The sequence below is a fragment of the Dromiciops gliroides genome, chromosome 4 (genome assembly GCF_019393635.1).
Source record: "Dromiciops gliroides isolate mDroGli1 chromosome 4, mDroGli1.pri, whole genome shotgun sequence".
Taxonomy (NCBI): domain Eukaryota; kingdom Metazoa; phylum Chordata; class Mammalia; order Microbiotheria; family Microbiotheriidae; genus Dromiciops; species Dromiciops gliroides.
The window spans coordinates 149152132-149171487 of NC_057864.1; the positions used below are offsets into that span (position 1 = coordinate 149152132).

The 19356-nt window shown below is 36.3% G+C and overlaps 1 protein-coding gene across 2 annotated transcripts in view; it reads right to left on the reverse strand.

Annotated features, from left to right (window-relative positions):
- Positions 1-5333: 5333 nt before the first annotated feature.
- TSNAX (translin associated factor X) overlaps positions 5334-19356 on the reverse strand; it is a 29364-nt gene continuing 15341 nt past the window's right edge. For both annotated transcript variants that reach the window (XM_044004075.1, XM_044004074.1), the window contains exons 5-6: positions 11907-12034; positions 5334-7355 (exon numbers count right to left, since the gene is read on the reverse strand). In XM_044004075.1, the coding sequence (XP_043860010.1) occupies positions 6978-7355; positions 11907-12034 (506 nt within the window). In that variant the 3' untranslated portion in view covers positions 5334-6977. The remainder of the gene's footprint in view (positions 7356-11906; positions 12035-19356) is intronic.

Consider the following 19356-nt stretch of genomic DNA (forward strand, 5'->3'; position numbering starts at 1 on the left):
AGTAAGCTCTTTGAAACCAGGAATTAGTTCCTTTTTTGTCTTTGTATTCACAGTGCCTAGAATAGTGCTTTTAGAGGAGGAAAGAGTTAGACCCAAACTGTATAATCAGCCTATAAATAATACAAAAAGGATACTAATTCTAGGAAGAGTGAATAGGTAAGTATATCATGGAACACATTTTTACCACAGGAGAAAAGAAAGGCACAATGTGTTCTCAAATGACTCTTTTTTTTTTTTTTTTTTTGCAGCGCAATGGGGGTTAAGTGACTTGCCCAGGGTCACACAGCTAGTATATGTCAAGTGTCCAAGGCCGGATTTGAACTCAGGTACTCCTGAATCCAGGGCTGGTGCTTTATCCACTGCGCCACCTAGCTGCCCCTCAAATGACACTCTTGACAGATGATACATTTAAAAAAGTGAAGGGCAGTCAGGTGGCAGAGTAGATGGAGTGCTGGGCCTGAAATCAGAAAGGTTCCTCTTCCTGAATTCAAATCCAGCCTTCAGAGAATTATTAGCTATGCGACTCTAGGCAAGTCAATTAACTTTGTTTGCCTCAGTTCCTCAGCTATAAAGTGATCTGGAGAATGAAATGGCAAACCACTCCAGTATCCTTGCCAAGAAAACACCAGTTGTAACTGAAAAACAACTCAACAACATAAAAAGGTGTATGTTCTTTCCTCTTTATTAAGGAGTAAGTAATAATACACAGTCTAAACCTACACATGTTGGATGCTCAAGGATCCATTCAGTTGATAGGAGATTTGTGAAAGGCACAAAAGTTCTATGTTCTAAGTTCTCCAAAGAAATGACTCTTGACCTCAAGCTTATAAGGGGAGACAACACATAATAGAGCGGAGGTAGGAGAGTCAGGGACTGAGTTGAGTTGTAAGTGTGGCTGTAAGTATGGTGCTTCCTCAGATGGAGATTTGAGGGATGGATTTACCAATCAGAGAAGGAGACTGCTGAGTCTGGAACTGCCAGTGAAGGTAGACCCTGGGGCTGAGGCAAAGAAATCTGGAGTATAAGAAACTGAGCCAGGTTGGGGAAAACTAGGAAACAAATTTATGGTTTACATAGTCAAGAGTCCCTCAAATTGATAAAGAAGTGATGTACAACAACAAAAACATTTATTAAACATTTACTATGTGCGAGGCACCACGCAAGGAATACAAATACAAGCAAGACAGTCTTTGCCCTTGAGGAACTTAAATTGTAATGGGAAACGACATTTAAAGGAAGCTAAAAAGGGGAAGAGGGAGAAAGGCACTCTGCAAAGACAGGGCAATTGATGGAAACCAGTCTAGAAGAAATGAAGAGCTGGAGGGCCTGTTAAGTTGGGGCTTCTGGGAAGAGACATCCAATCAGCTGCCACAGTGAAAATGGGTTGAAATTTAGGCTCTGCCATTACTAATTTTGTGGCCATGGCAAGTTACCTCTTTGAATTTGTTTCCCTATCTGTAAAATGGGAATAATATTTATGCTATCTACCTGATAGGGCTACTGTGAGGAAAGCATCTTGCAAATCTCAGAATATAAACTTTTTCACTACCAATTAAAACTGATAATAGAGACACTGAAAATTACATGAGATTTATGAAAATTTGTTCCAAATCACTGAGAAATGCAAATTAGAGCAACTGAAATATTACTACATATTATGGAAATTGGCAAAGATGACAAAAACAGTAATAGTTAATGTCAGAGAGAGTATGGGAAAACACTAATGCATTACTGGTAGAGCTATGGATTAGTTCATTACCTCCAACAATTTGAAACTATACAAGAAAAGTTTAAAAAGTGCTCATACACTTAGACCCAGTGATGCCATTACTGGGCACATTTCCCAAAAAGATCAAAGACAGAAACAAAGGTCAAATAGATACCAAGATATTTATAGCCATATCTTTTGTAGAAGCAAAGATTGAGAGATAAAGGGGGTACCCATCTATTGGGAAATAGCCAAACAAATTGTGGTATGTTAATGTTACTGTAAAGTAAAAAGTGTTGAATAAGAGGAACAAGAGATTTCAGTCCAGCCATCATTTTACAGATGAGGAAACTGAAGGTCACAGATGTTAAATGATATTTTCAAGTTTGCACAGCTAGTTAGTAGCAATTACAAAACTAAAAATCAGGTCTCCTGAACTTGTCTCACTCTTCTGCCTCTCTTTTTAAACTACTGCAATTTTAAATGTATAAATTCTTTCATAACAAGAATTGTGAAATTTTGCTCCATCGCACAGATTAGATTAGAAATGAACCCTAAAAGGATAAATATTTTTTGTGAGCAAATAAATATAAATTTTAAAAAACGCCAAGAGGCAGATGGTTTCAGCATCCATAGAACACATCTGTGATGACATCATCTATTCTGGATTAGTCCCAGGAACATCAGCAATTCCACGAAAAATGAGAAAATTGATGTTGCTTAATGAACAGAGCCAAGATGGCAAAATAGCAGGAAGTGCAGCAAGCTCCGTCCCACACCCCCAAATTCCTCCAAACCTATCTAGAAAACATACTAGACTGAATCCTGATGAGGAAATACAAGAAAAAGAAATCATAATGAGTCATTTTTCCAGCTCAAGTCAGCATAATAAGATAGGTCTGTGGACACTGGGGACAAGGCCCAGCCAAGAACAGGCTACATGAAACATTCTGATGCAGAGAGAAGCTGTGCACCAGGACCAAGAGGTTCCAAATCTAGCATAGAGGGGTCTGGCCTTTTTTAGGGTATGGGAATGGATGCCAGTTGGTAACAGTACCATTCACTACCCAGTTCCAGGTCACAAATTGAGGGTGGACTAAAGGCAAGCAAGCAGTTCTTTGTGTAGTGGCAAAGAATGGGAATCTAAAGGGGTACCCATAAGCTGGGGAATGACTGAGAACAAGTTATGGTATATAAATGCTATAAAATACTATTATGCTGTAAGAAATGATGATGGGGGAGTGGGGCAGCTAGGTGGCACAGTGGACAAAGCACCAGCCCTGGATACAGGAGGGACCTGAGTTCAAATCTGACCTCAGACACTTGACACTTACTAGTTGTGTGACCCTGGGCAAGTCACTTAACCCTCACTGCCCTGCCAAAAAAAAAAATTTATGATGGGGTATGATTTCAGAGAAACCTGCGAAGATTTGTAAGAACTACAGAGTGAAAAAGCAGAGACAGGTGAACAATTTATAGGTCAATACATCATCGTTGGTGTATACAATATTGCAAAGACTTAGTAACTTTTATTACATAATAACCAATCACGGTTCCAGAGGATTAATGATGAAATATGCTACCCAACTCCTGATAGAGAGGTGATATGATGTAGTCAGTGTAGCAGGAGACTTTTTTTTTTAAACATGGCCAACATGGAAATTTGTTTTGCTTGACTATACATGTTCATAAAAAGGGTTTTGTTTCTCTCTCAAAGAAGGTGGATTTCTACTCAGTGGAAAAAAATAATTAAAAAAAAAGGTGTTGCTTGCTGAACAATTTGTTTTGCTGACATTTGTCATTTGGGAAACCGGCTGTGATACAATTGTTTGGGAGAAAGGTATTTTGAACAAAAAAACTTTTTCATGATTTCTTACCTGTTGTCCTTTTTTAACATACTCAACTCTAGAAGCTGTTCAATTTGTTCCTTGTGCCTTCTTTTAATTCAGTGTCTTTTATAATTCTTAACATCTTGACTAATTGATCTCTTTTGCTAGAGGTCCATGTTATTCTATCAGCTTTCAGAGGGGTTTTGTTGTCACCTTTACTTGGAGAATCAATGGCATCGGTATCTTTGTTTCAAACGATGAGGAATTACTAGCAGGTTCTTGTACTGCAAGACACTTTGAATAGTTCCATGTTTTCAAGATCCTTCTCTTCCTCCTCACCAAAGGTTTATTAACTGCATAAGACACAGGCAGTCTTGAAAAGAATGGAGGGATAATGATATATTTTGACCCTACATGCAGCAGTCATATCAACTACCTTGAATTTAGAGATAGCTAACTCTCCACAGCATTTTGCTACTAAATTATTACAAATACAGGCAGCTTATTTGGACTTCCAAATTGTTAAAGCTAGAACATTACTACTGGAGGACATTAGCAACAGAGCTGTGTGAAGTAGTGCATAGAGGAGTCCTCAGAGTCAGGAGGACCTTATTTAAAATCCTGCCTCTGACACATACTAAGTATATGACTCCAAACCATAATGGTATTACTGGGTCAGTCACTGCATTCTAGCAGAAGTCTCTCCTGATCCCAACTACTGGTGCCTTCCCTTTGAAACTACTTTATATTTAACAACTTTGTATTTCTCATCCTCATATTTATTTTGTACTTACATATGTTGTTGCTTTCCCAGTTAGGAAGGTAAAGCATTTGCTAAGAGATGACTTCATAGGTCTGTATTTGGAATTATTCAGCAGTTTATTCCATTTTTATTATGATTATCCATTTAATCAAAATGTATCTGATTTTTTTTGGGGGGGGGGTTATGAAAAACATAGCAGTAGGGCAGTAGTGGTCTAGTGCAGTGGTATCAAACTCAAACAGAAACAGGGCCACTAAGCCATACACAAGGATCACTGTGGGTCACATGACTTTGAAAACCACATATTAAAAAAAAAAAACCCCGAAAACTACATATTAACATTATCTATGTTCTATTGCATTTTTATGTATTTTGTTGAACATTTTCCAAATACATTTTAATCTGGTTCAGGCACAATGGAATATTACAGGCTGCAATGCTGTGAATCATGTCACTTACGGTCTAGGGAATATGAAAAATAAATTAGGGAACAAGATGATCCAGCTTCTATTCCACCTACTAGCTATAAGACCCTAAACAAGTTAATCATCTCTTCACCTCAGATGTGTTTCCCTTATGTAAAACATGAACCTTTACACCAATATCTTTCCCCCAACAACTTTACATGGATGGGGGCAGCTAGGTGGCGCAGTGAATAGAGCACTGGCCCTGGAGTCAGGAGGACCTGAGTTCAAATGTGACCTCAGACACTTGGCACTTACTAGCTGTGTGACCCTGGGCAAGTCACTTAACCCCAATTGCCTCACTTAAAAAAAATTAAAATAAAATAAAAACTTTACATGGATGTAGTTGCCAGAGCAAAATATTTTTAAATGAACTAAGACCATAGAGCACTTTAAGATATTTAGAATATTGCAATGAGGTAAATGCTGATTCCTAATACAAGCAGCAGCATACATCTTGACTCAGTTTCCCCCAATTGCCACACTGGTCCAGCCCCCAACATGGTTTCAGTTCTGATAAATTCTGTAGAAAGTGGTTATGATTTTTATGATTGAAAGAAGCTTTTTCTATATTTTAAAATGGTTTTATTCAAAATATTTCATTTTAAACATTCACAAAACAATCCTTTATCAATCCAATATTTTTTACATGGAAATGATGAAAGTAAAAGGGTAAACAATTATTAGTAATGTAATGCAAAGTGGTTTAAGGGAAAAGAACACAACATAGTAATAGGGGAATATGTGGGCAGAGTACCTTATGGCATAGTAACAGAGGTTTATTTGAATAAACAAACATACACAACAGACCTGACATTAGGCACATAATATTTCCACATTCCCTTCAAATGTTGATAGAGAGAAAGCAGCCCTTATAGTCAGGGCCAGTTTCCCAAAATTCATTTCTTGACCAAAGTTCTTAAAACTCAAACTCAAATGGAAATTTCTATATCAATTGTGTTAGGCCTATGTCAAGATCACAGGGAGTTAGCTATTCCTAATTTTAGTGTGTCAATTCCAATTCTAAATAGTACTGGCATAAAAGGGACCACCATTCTAGTTCCCAGGGGATTAGTTACAGGATTTGGCTCTGTGACTAATACTATTGCTAAAAGCACTTGGAACTGCAATGTCTTATTGCTGAATTATACATGATAATTTTTCTTTGGTAATCTCCTATATTTCAATTAATATAGCTGGACAACTATGAAGTTATGAATGAATTAAATCTTGTAACCTACAAGAATATTTCATTGCTATTTTAAAAAGTGATTCTAAGATGCCAAAATAGGCAGGCATTAAGATAAATCAAAGTAAAATGCATGATGGTCAAAATAAAAGCTTAGCTGTAATAATAGTTAGCAAACAATATTTAACCAGCTCTCCTACTTCTTTTTTTAATCAACTGTTGGCAAACATTTCAATTCCATGTGAAAATATTTTATTCTGCCCAAACTTCATAATACACATTACCTTTAGCATTAATTCAATTTCAGCTCCCTTATGATTAAGAGCAGATGATAGATTCCAAATTAAAATAGGATGGCTGGCACAAGTGTGTTGTTCTGAAAGATGTGTTACTGAAACACATGAATCCATATCGACTAATTAATCAGAAGACAATGTCGATTTTCACTGCTACCATTTCACATAAATTCGGTGAACTCTCTTTGCTATTTAACTACTCTCCCTATGTAGGTCATGGCTTTTCCAAGCCTTTGGTACCATGCTTAAACATGAAATCCTTTCTATGGGGTTTGGTGCAAGATATTTAAATAAGATGTTTAAGACAAAATGTGAGGCTAGAAAGCCCTTTTTAGATGTAATAGAATCACCAATTCAAATTATTAATGACTTAACAAAATAATATGCAATCCGTAATTCAACAGTTAACTATAATGGGAATGGCAGTGAGTGCTCTATGAAATAAGTACCTCACAGGGATATGTGACAGACAGTAGTAGTTGGTCACTGGGAGGCTCAGACAGCCAAATATGCCAAAAAATTTTAAGACAGGAGATAAGGTGGAATAAAACATTTCATCAATTTTATGTACAGCAATGTACAGAGTTTAAAACAGTGCAAATCATTTTGTCAGGTAAAACTGAAAATATTACTAAATAAAAGCCACGAAAAGTAAAATGAAATACTAAATAACAGTCTTTCAAACTGAGCTCCCTTATGGACACTGGCAAGAGTTAAGTATTGCTCTTTTATGAAATACCCTCCTCACGATCAATCATTTCTGCTTTGGCTGAAAACACATCTGCTAACATATGCTTTGGAATTTCTGAACCTCTAACTTTTAAGGCATAGCAAGCATTCTCTACCTTGGCTAGACTCTGTTTCAGTGTGTATAATTTCTTAGATACTTCATAAGGTCCTGTATTACCAATAAACGAAAACCCATCATAAATCTGACGCAAAAACTGGCTCACTTCAAAAGGGGTGTCAATGTCCCCATTTCCCACGCTGTTGATGCACATCCTCATCAATTCTCCAGTTAAATCTGCCACACCCAGAAGATAATCAACAGGTGTCACCTTCAGGCTCCAAGTGCAGAGGGATTTATCATCTATATCTGAGGAGATCTATTTTTTAAAAGTACACACAGAAAGAAAATTGTGAAAACAGTGAAAAACAATAAATTTATAGTTAGCACACACATTACTTCCAAACACTTTACAATATGTTATCTCACTTTACTGGGAAGCCCCAATAAGGAAACCCCTCTACCAATGAAAATCAATACCTGCTCTGTAACTTAAAATCTTAAAGATAATTGCCTGAGTCACTGAGAATTTAAGTGATTTGTCCAGAGTTATCAGCCAGCATATGTCAGAAATGGGCCTTCAACTCCTGCCTCTAAGAATGACTCTTTATCCTTTATACCACACTTTTATTTTTTAAAAACAATTAAACCAAATAAACTGACTATATTTCAAACAATATTTGCCATGCAAAAGAAGAAAATGACAGTACTCTTAAACAAAGAGGCTTAATGACTTTACAAGTCTCTTCTTGGTACTTTTTTACTTAGATGGATCTGTGATCAGTGGCCTGAGTCACTGGTCCTTCTCCATTGATATTGACCACAATACCCCTAACACACACCCCTCCTTATCTTCTGCAATTCTTGTTCATGTCTGTAAATCCTCACAAAGGACTGATCAACAAGCATTTAAGTACCTATTATATGCCAGGCACTGTTTTAGACACTAAGGATCCACTCAAATATGCCTGAGGTCTTCCTCTGACACTTTTAGTATCTCAGGAGACCAGTGTTGTATTCATGTTACTCATCTGTTAACTTTCATTCTTGCTATATAATTGACCAAGTTCCTTTTCCAGGCATACATGTCCTTCTAAGAGTAGGAAAGGACTTAATCCGAAGGACCTAAGAAGGAAAAAAAAAGGAGCACTTGAGAAAAAAGAAAAAAATAGACCTCCAAGGAGGTAACTGGTAAGGGAAGGTAATGCAAATTGGCAAGATGAGATCAGTGACAGAAGGGAAAGGAAATTGGGTGTAGATATTAAGGAGTTGAGGGATTAATAAAGAAAATAGAGTGGCAACTCCTAAGTGAAGCCCGTGTAAGTAGTATGCCAAAGCGTTCTCTAAGGAATTGACTACCAAAAAAGGCAAAGACTGGGGCAGCTAGGTGGCGCAGTGGACAGAGCACCGGCCCTGGAGTCAGGAGTACCTGAGTTCAAATCTGGCCTCGGAAACTTAATACTTACTTACTAGCTGTGTGACCCTGGGCAAGTCACTTAACCCCAATTGCCTCACTAAAAAACAAAACAAAAAACAACAACAAAAAAAGGGCAAAGACTAAGAATAATACTTACAATAAGGATAGAGTAAGAATTTTAAGGTGCCCTGAATTCAATGTGTCTTACCACAGCCAAGTAACTACTATCCATATTCTTCAAAGAAAAGGTAAAGGGGTTTGAGGAATGTTTGTCCACTTTCCAGGCTATTATTCCTTTTTTTAACTGAGAAAGGATGCAAAGTGAAAACAAAGAATAAAAATGAGAGAGAGGAATTATAACGTATGAGGAGACTGGAGCTAGAAGAATGGCACAGGAGAAAAGTCAGAAGCACCACTGAAAACTTGGGAGGTGAGCAAATATATAGAGGCTTATGACAATAAAGAGGAAACTACACACCAGACTATATAGGATTACAGATTTAGAGGTGTAAGAGATCTTAGATATTCATCTAATACAAACCCCTCACTCTCTCAAATAAACAAATAAATAGGTATATATGTATAAGTGTATGCGTGTATGTATTTGTGCATGTAAGGGCTAAAATTCTAGCTATACTGTCTAAAATATCTAGTGAGTGGTTGCCAGTAAATTATAAGCTTTAGCAAGAGTTAGACTTTTAAGCATTTATTAAGAAGAATAAGAATTTGGTAAAGAGAAAGAGAAAGGCCTAGATTCATCTATCTATCTATCTATTAAAGGGAGAGCACATTTCTAGCTCCCTTCTCCACCAGAGTCCTCAGGAAAGAGAGCAAGTCAGAGCGCCAGCCTCCCCCCTTCTTCCTCCCACCAGCCAATGTCGAAGTGACGGCAAATAAAAGCCGCATGGTCCTGCCCTCAGAGGTCCTCCCCTCATGTTGGAGCTTTCCTACAGTAAGTCCCCAGCAGGTGGCATCATTCCAATCATTACATGCGTATGTATGTATGTATGTGAAACTGAGTCAAATTTATAAAAATAAGAGCCATTCCCCAATTGATAAATGGTCAAAGGATATGAACAGGCAACTTTTAGAAGAAATCAAAGCTATCTATAGTCATATAAAAAATGTTCTACATTACTATTGCTTAGAGAAATGCATATTAAAACAACTCTGAAACACCCCCATACACCCATCAGAAATGACAAATGTTGAAGGAATCAAGATAAAATAGGTACACTAATAAACTGCTGGTGGTATTATGAACAAGTTCAATCATTCTGGGGAACAATTTGGAACTATGCCCAAAAGGCTATAAAATTGTTCATACTCTTTGACCCAGCAATACCACCACTAGACCTAGACCCCAAAGAGATTAAAGAAAAAGGAAAAGGACACATATGTATAAAAATAACTGTAGCAATTCTTTTTGTGGTGGTAAAGAATTAGAAATTGAGGGAATACTCATCATTGGGGAATGGCTGAACAAGCTGTGGCATATGATTGTGATGGAGCAGAAATGGGGGGGGAGGTTGGAGAAAACACAGAAAGACCTATATGAATTGGTGCAAAGGGAAGTGAGAAGAACCAGGAAATCATTGTGCAGAGTAATAGCAATGGTGTAACAATGATCAACTGAGAAAACCTTGTCTACTCTGATCAATACAATGATTCAAGATAATTCCAAAGGACCCATGATGAAAAAATGCTATCTACCTTCTAGAGAGAGAACTGATGGACTCTGCTTACAAACTGGCTTTGTCACTTTGTTTTTTGTTGTTGCTTTTTTTTAATGTGCATAGCTAATATGGAAATATATTCTGCATTATTTCACAAGTATAACTGATATCATTTTTCTTGCCTTCTCAGTATGTGGAGAGGAGGGGAGGGGAGGGGGGATTTGGAACTCAGAATTTAAAAAGAAAGGAATGTTAAAAATTTTTAAAAAAAGAAAAAACCTTGCTTTTTTAAAAGGAAGATATGTTTAAAGGCAGTGAGATAGCACATTGAATAGAGTACTAGGCCTGCAGCCAGGAAGAACTAAGTTTTCATTCAGCCCGATACTAGTCATGTGACTTTGGACAAGTCACTTAACCTGTTTTCCTGTTTCCTCAAATATAAACTGGAGATAATTACAGCCCTCCCACAGTTTCTGTGGATAGCAAATGAGATAATATTTGTAAAGCATTTAGCACAGTATGTGGCACACATACAGCATATAGGTTTACTATTACTATTATTATAACAATAATGAATAAACCCAAGGACCAGAGGTGGGAAGCATGGTGGAGAGCATTTGAGCACAGAAGACAGAAACAAAATCAATACTACAACTGAAGTATATTTTAAGGTTCATGTAGAGAGGAAGTAAAGAGATGAATTCAGGAAATATATCATAAGCCTGAATAATAACATAATAGGGTTAAGAAACTTCAATCATCTGGATACTTGCTAGAGATTTCACCAAGTAAAAAAAATTTCTCCATTCACCCAGGATATTCTCACTCCAAACTGAGAAATCTTGTGAAGGGTGATTGTTTGTGACTAAATTCAATAATAGTGTGATTAAGGCATTAGTGATATAAACAGTCCCTGCCTTAAAGGAGTTTACATTCTGATGGGAGAGACAAGATGTGTGTTTAAAAAATCTAAACAGACCCCAATTGCTAAGATATTACCATATCTTATGCCACTTTAGATAAAGAGGGTAAACATAACTGCAAAGATCAATAAAATGGAATGCCTGAATATTGTGGATTTGACTTATTTCCCTTTAAAAAAATCTCCTAAAAAGGGTTTAAAAATTTTGGGTAGGGAAAGAACAGTTAGAAATTGAATTCTACTTGCCACAGCAAAACCATAGCTTGTCTGCTAACAGAATAAATTTCTGATTACTTTCATTTCTTCTCTTTGTCCACCAATTTTCCATTTCATATGGTACTATGGAAAAATCCCTTCATTTCATCATTAAGTGCTCTCTGCAGGATGCAAATATTCCTAGTAGCTCTAATTATAATAAAGTTTTCCTTTTGCTTAGCCTATTTTAGTCAGAAGATGATATTTTTCCACATGCCCCACGATCCTTCACAAAGCACAGAATCATTTTTTCCACAAATTCTGTATCAATCCTACCTCCAATACATGCTAACTATACAACTAGAGGAGTTATTGTGCCTCTCTGAGTCTTATTTTCTTCATCTATAAAACAAGGATAATAATACTCGCCAGTAGTTAACTCACAGGGTTGTGAGGATCACATGAGATACTGCAGGAAAAGTACTTTGAAAACTGTAAAACACCACACAGGTCGGTAATTATTATTACCATTGTAGATAAACAACAATGGATCTCTAATTACCTCCCCGGCCTCCACAAATCTTTTTTTTTTTTTTTTTGCAATAAATAACACAAATCCAAAAAGGTAAACAAAAATGGCATAAAACCAAAAAACCTTACAGTGTTATTTTCTTCTCTAGTGTCTTCTGATATAAATACCAATTGTTTGTTGATCTCATCCACACTGATTAGTGAACGTGTTTTAATGAAATGTTGAAAAGACACAGCTTCCACATATTCTTGAAGCCCTGAAAAGGTAGCAATGAGAATCAATAAATGAAACAAATGTCCTAAAAAGGATTTAGATTGACAATTATTTAAAGGAAAAAACCCTCTAAAATTAGCAAAAAAATAGTCTAATCAACAGCTACCGTTGAAATGTATCTATTTTCTTCCTACCACACTAATAAAGGATTGTTCTTGAAACCCTGACATCCATAGAAATATCCACTGGAGAAACCCATGAGGAACTGATTCATAAAATTGCAGATGCAATTTTGCAATGCAAAGGAAATACTTCTTTTAAAAGCTTTTAATATACCCATTTAAAGTATGTTGATCAATAAATCATCAAAGAGAATTCTAATTCTAATTCAGTCAAACATAATTTAGGGCTTTCTTAAAATTTACTGGGAAAAAATAATAATGCACACAAAGGGGCATAATCAAATCTCACATATACATACGTGTGTGTGTGTGTTCCCTGGTTAGAATGTAAGTTCCTTAAAAACTGTCTTTTTTTTTTGTCTACTTAAATATCTCAATTATGTTATTTGAGAACATACATATATATATATAAATGTATGTGTGTGTATATATATATATATATATATATATATATATTTCTACCTCAAATTCCCATGAACAGAATCAAACTTGCAAAATAGATTACCTATTTCACAAGAATGCCTCTCTACAGTATCAGTTGCTACTATAAGTTATAATGGTAGTTACTGAGTTCCTTAAATCAATAATAGTAAATACGAACAACTATTACAATTTGAGGGGAGAGAATAAAATTAAATAAAATTATATTTGGGAAAGAACATTCAAATTCACCAAAATCATTCAAATGTGTATATTATATGGATACTAAAGTATGAAGACTTTTTACAAAAATGTTCAGAATCATAAATTTTCACAATTTTGAGTTTAAATTATATAATTAGAATTGTCATCGTAATTTTATTCCTTAATATATATTAGAATTATTCACTTCATATCATGATGTGAAGTATTATAATAATCAGCATATAAAAATGTCTCAACCTTTCTTTGGACATCATTGCAAAACTAGAAAGAAGACAACAGAATTTTTTTAATACTAAGTATCTAGATAATAATCTAGAATTGTTAACATCCATGCTGAATATCTAAAACACTTTTAAATGACCAAATCCAATTTCTCATTGGCTGTGCCTAAAAAGCAACACTGGAAGTAGCAGGGTTGGAGAATCTGGCAACTGTAATGGTGAATTTACAAACATTACGCAAGAATCAAAGTACAAAGAGAAATGGATGATGTAGTTGTGATAGTCACAAGAGGGTACTTATCAAAGCTAAAATATCCTGATTCATTTTGATCTGTGAATGATATTAATAGATAATGAAAGAATGGAAAATGGGCACACTTAGTTGATAAATTAGGAATGGTTGATAGAACAGGACACTTTGTTCAGTAAACTACAAAAACCTACCAAGAACCGAAACATTTTCAAGATAATTTGCTGACAAAACACATTAAGCTCATTCTACATTTATACATGAAAAATATATGAATTTCCTCAAATATATAAATAGATCTTGGTTCAGCCATACCACTACAAAAGGTAAAAGTCTATGTTATATATGCTTCTCATAGTTTATAACCTGCTACATAGTGGTAACTCAATTAATGAAGAATGCTCCAATGACATTTCCTTCAGATGCTTCATTAACAGAGAAAGAAATTATGTGGTAGGCATGAGGGTATTCTAGAAATGGATTCACTTCCTACTATAACATACAGAAAAATACTTATCTTGGAGTGAAGCCTGGGTTTGATTCCTAACTCAGACTGAACTTGGGCAAATGAAAATCACTTAACACCTCCAAACCTATTTCCCTCTCTATAAAATGGAGGTGATACTTCTTGTAATAGAGTTGAATGAGAATGTACATGTAAAAGCAATTTACAAAATTCTATAGCACTACATATCTAGGGTGGGTGGGATACCCCTACAATCCCTTCTACTGGAAAGGCTGAGTCTGATGGGTCATTTGATTTCAGGAGTTCTGAGCTATAGTATAATAAACGACTGAAGTCCACATTAAGTCTGGCACCTATACAGTAAGCCCCTGGGTGCAGGGAGCCGCCAAGCTCCCCTAAGGAAGGGAGCCCTGCACATGTCAGAAACAAAGCAGGCCAAAACTCCTGTGACAATAAAGATAGGGAGACCCAGTCTTCCCTGATTAGAATAAGTTCCTTGAAGACTGTCTCACTTTTTGTTTTTGTATTCCCAGCACTAAGGACAATGCCTGAAATAAGAGTGGTATTATTAAAGGCTTTTTCATTCATTCATTACTTTCTCCTAACTAGAAGTTTCAGTAAGGACTTACTAGCCTTTTCTATAGGAAATGAGAAAGTATACAGCAAGAATAAGTTTCTTGTATTGTTTTATACTTCATTCCCAAGGCTGTTCTACTTTCCCTTTATGGCCCAGTTTCTCTTTCTTTACTTAAATTCTCATAGCCCATCAAGCCCTGCACCGAACGTTTCCCTTGGAATAGCTGTTTTCCATTACTGGTGGCTCTTTCCCATCTTCCTTGCCTTGTTTCAACTACTTCTCGTTTTACTAACCTTTATCAGACTGTCAGTCCTTTGTACAGCTGCACAGAACAATACTGATAGGAATAGGCTTAGAATGCAAGCTACTGAATCATCTCGATGTACGTGACATACTCTAATTTAAGTCATCTGTTTTAAACGAGTAAGCCTGGAGGATATGTGATGTCATTGAATAGGAAACTCCCAATGAGGAAAGAAAACTCCTTCAGTCAATATAGATCTACAACTTATAAATTAAGATAGTTGACCCAGGGCATGGGTTGGCAATAATGTATCAAGATCTTGAATCCAGGTCATCCTGACTTAAAGGTCAGTCCTTCAGCCACTATACCCCTACTACCTCTCAAGTAATAAAAGGCTAAAATTTAAGCAAATATAATTTGGGATAAAGTTTTGTGGTTATTTAATCTATGAAACAATTCTATTTTCTCCAGATATAAAATGACACTAAGTAAATTAAAATGTTCAACATGTATTTGTGGTAGAGCACAATCTCTAAATTAAGTATTACTGGCATACATTATTATCTTCCCCCCAAAAAGCTGAGCCTACATTTCCCCCCCTACTCTTTTATAAACATAAGGTCAGGTCAAGAAACTGGCCATTTGGCCTAGTTTTATTAGTTTGGGGATTTTTGAATCACCATTTCATTTCTGGTCCAGAGTAATCCTTTACAATACAGAAAGTTCAAGGACAGCATGTGACTGAAAACCCTAAAAGGCATGTTTGGTCACATGCAGGTAAAAAGGATGTTTAAACAAGTTATGTTACAACTTGATGAAAAGGACATCCGTTATTTTCAGTGAGTAATTCCCAAGGTGAAAAATTCCAATCTACTGCCATATTCTATCAAACAATACTGTTCCCCTTCTGCTTTTACTTTGGATTTAATCCAAATAGGATTATTTACAGAATAAACTTGCCAGTAAGAGAGTAGTTTATAGGCAATTTATGTAATTTGTTGTTTTCCTCCTCACTCTCCTATACTGTATGAGTGTGCAGGAATAATCAAAATTTTCTCTTTTTTTTTTTTCTTATTTTTCTTTATGAAACTTGGTCTACAGACTAAGAGACTAGCAAAAATCATGATGTAAAATGAATTGCTAATGGTTTTAGATTAGTACTAGATCAGCACTAAAATATGAAAATGTTAGATCTCTAAATTTCTATCCTTTCCACATTCTTCCTCCTTGCAGGCCCTCCTTCCTCCTTCCTGTCCCCTCCCAGAAAATGGGAGGCTCCTCAAGTTGATTATTTCTGAAAATGTATACAACAATCTGCCCATAAAATCTCCCACCTCTCTGACATTTAGAGAGGCCATGTTTCCTTCCCATGCTTTTAAAAGTAAAACTGTTTAACACCAAATACTAAAATTAAAACCTAGCCACATAAGTCAGCATAAACTCACATTCTTGGACCTAAAAGAGATGGGAAGAAAGCCAAGACAAATTTAATAAGTTCTATTTCTCCTTTATGTAAACTTCTTATCAAACTTCTGTACAAATTTGTGGGCAAATTCTGATTATCCTGGCAAAAAAGCAGACACTTCTTGTTTTCTTGGCCTAGCAATACAGCAAATCATGTGAAAAGGTAGGAATAAAGCAGACAGTGAGCTCAAGAACAACTTCTGTCAGACGGTGTTTAAGTTATAACAAATGATACTGTTTATCATCTATCAGTCTCTAAAGTGCCATGTCATTCTACACACAACTGAAATCTTCTAGTACTTGGACAGGGCTCAGGCACATATACTCCACTATGTGGAAGCAGACAAATTACATTCCATTAAACTAAAGCTAGGAGCAGGTACATGGTTCAAGGTAATTTCTGAATTGCCAAGTCCGATGGCCTTCTCTCAATCTTTATCCTCCTTGATGGTGTCAAAGGCTGTAGAGAAGTCAGTCAATAAATATTCATTAAGCACCTACTATGTTCGAGGCACTGTACTAACCTCTGGAGATATTAAAGAATAAGACAGTCCCTGCTCTCAAGGAACTCAGTGTAATGGAGGAGATAATATGCAAATACCTATGTACAAAAAGACTATATACAGGATAAACAGGTTATAATCAACAGAGGGAAGGCACTACAATTAGGAAGGGTAAGGAAAGGTTTCTGGTAAAAGGTGGGATTTTAGCTAGTACTTGAAGGAACCTAGGAAAGAGTGTGAAGAGTACTAGGCATGGGGGACAGAGTGAAAATGCTTAGAATCAGGAGATGGAGTTTTTATTCAAGGAACAGCAAGGAGGCCAGTATCAGTGGATTAAAAGAGTGTAAAACTACTGAAAAAGTAGGAGGCTAGGTTATGAAGGGCTTTGAATGCCAAACAGAAGACTTTCTATTTGATCCTTGAGGCAACAGAGGCAAGGCTCTCAGTTGAGAGGTAAGAGGAAAGGGTGTTATGGGAGATTTGAAAAGGGATGAAAAGGTTTGGAAGAGTCATTGTGATGAGTTAAAGAGTGGAAAAGGACCATCTTGCAGCAGTGAGGGCCCAGTTTAGAGTCCTTTTCTTCTTGATAGTGTCTCCTCTACAGGTTGTTGGAACACTGCTCTCCTGATTCTGACTGCTCCTTAGTTGCCTTTCCTGGATATTGCCTCAGATCATGCCCACTAAGGGTGAAATGAAAAGCCACATCCAGGGCTCTCTATCTTCTCTGCCTAAACTTTCTCACTCACCTCATCAGTTCTGAAGGGTTCAATTATCATCTCCATGAAGATGATTCTCAGATCTATTTATCCAGTCCTAATATCTCTCAAATCTCTAGTCTCCCATTTACCTCTTAAATATCTTAAACTGGACATATCAAATTCAACAAAGCCAAAACAGAACTCATTATCTTTTCCCCCAAGATCCCTCTACTTCCAAACATCCCTATTAGTCTTGCCCTAGGGCATCAATATTCTCCCGGTCACAACCTTAATGTCATTCTCAACTCCTCACTCACATTTACTCCTCAGTTGTTGTCATTTCTATCTTCACAAAATCTTTTGGATTTTACTTCCCCTTCTCTCTAACTCCAGAGCAGCCTTATACCTGCATTACTGTTCTCTCCTTCTGGTGGGTCTCCCTGACCAAAGTCTCGCCACACTCCATTCCATCCTCCATGGAGCTGACAAAGAGGAAGTTCGTGTTGCCTTTCTTAGTAGCCCCACCATTTAACAGAGTGCTTGGCATATGGTGTGTGTGTGTATGTATATATATATATACACATACACACACACACATATATGTGTATATATATACATATAGTAAAGTATATAGCTTAATACTTACTGACTGACTTGCTAAGTGCAATAGTACAGGTGAGAGATGAAGTAGGATTGTAACCATTTAAATATGAGTAGAAAGAATGAGCACCAGGTAAGTTATCAATAAGGCTTGGCAATGACTGAATATGGAGGTGAGAGAAAGGACAGAATCAAAGATGTCAAGGTTGTAAATTTGGGCAAGTGGAAGAAGAGTGGTACTGCCAAGAGAAAAAATTTTGAAGGGATGAGTTGAAGGGAAAGATAATGAGTTGTTTTAGACATGTTTCTATGGGCTATCCATGTGAAGATGGCTAGTAAGCAGTTGGTAACGTGTGACAAACTCAGCAGAGATTATGGCTAGATATGTTGATGTGGAAATATAGATTGAACCCCTTGAAAGATGATGCAATGACCAAAAGAATGTATCAAAAAAGAAGGCTAAGAACAGAGCCTTGGGGGAAAACCATAGTTAACAGGTAGAATATAACTAATGATCCAGTAAAGATGACTAAAAAGGCACCAGTCAGATGAGTCAGTAACATTGACTAATCTACATATGGCATGGTCTACAGTACTCCTCTGGATGTCATCCAGCTTGTCAATTATCTTCCTAAATGTGATACCCAGAACTGAATACAATCCAATACATATTTGTTGGTTTTTGGTTTTTTCCTGTCTACCTTTTTATTCTTCTCTAGGGTCTTGTATTTGAAAGTCAAATTTTCTATTCAATTCAGGTCTTTTCATTACAAATACCTGAAAGTCCTCTTTTTCACTGAAGTCCCATTTTTTCCCCTGAAAGATTATACTCCGTTTTTCTGGGTATGTGATTCTTGATTATAATTCCAATGTTTTTGTCCTCTGGAATATCATATTCAATGCCCTCCAATCCTTTAATGTAGAGGCTGCAAGATCTTGTGCTATCCTGACTATGACTCCACAGTACTTAAATTGTTTCTTTCTGGCTGCTTGCAATATTTTCTCCTTGACCTGGGAGCTCTAAAATTTGGCTATAATATTCCTGGAAGTTTTCATTTGGGGATCTCTTTCAGGAGGTGATTGGTGGATTCTTTAAATTTTTATTTTACCTTCTGTTTCTAGAATATCAGGGCAATTTTCCCTGACAATCTCTTGGAAGATGATGTCTAAGCTTTTTGATCATGGTTTTTAGGTCTAATAATTTTCAAATTATCTCTCCTAGATCTATTTTCCAGGTCAGCTGTTTTTCCAAGAAGATATTTCACATTGCCCTCTATTTTTTATTCATTTGGATTTGCTTTATTGTGTCTTGGTTTCTCACAAAGTCATTAGATTCCATTTGTTCAATCCTAATTCTTAGGCAATTATTTTCTTCAGAGAGCTTTTCCATTTGGTTTTCAAACTGTTGACTTTTTTTTCATGACTTTCCTGCATCACTCTCATTTTTTCCTCCACCTCTCTTACTTTATCTTCAAAGTCCTTTTTGAGTGTACAATCCAATATATATTTGTGACA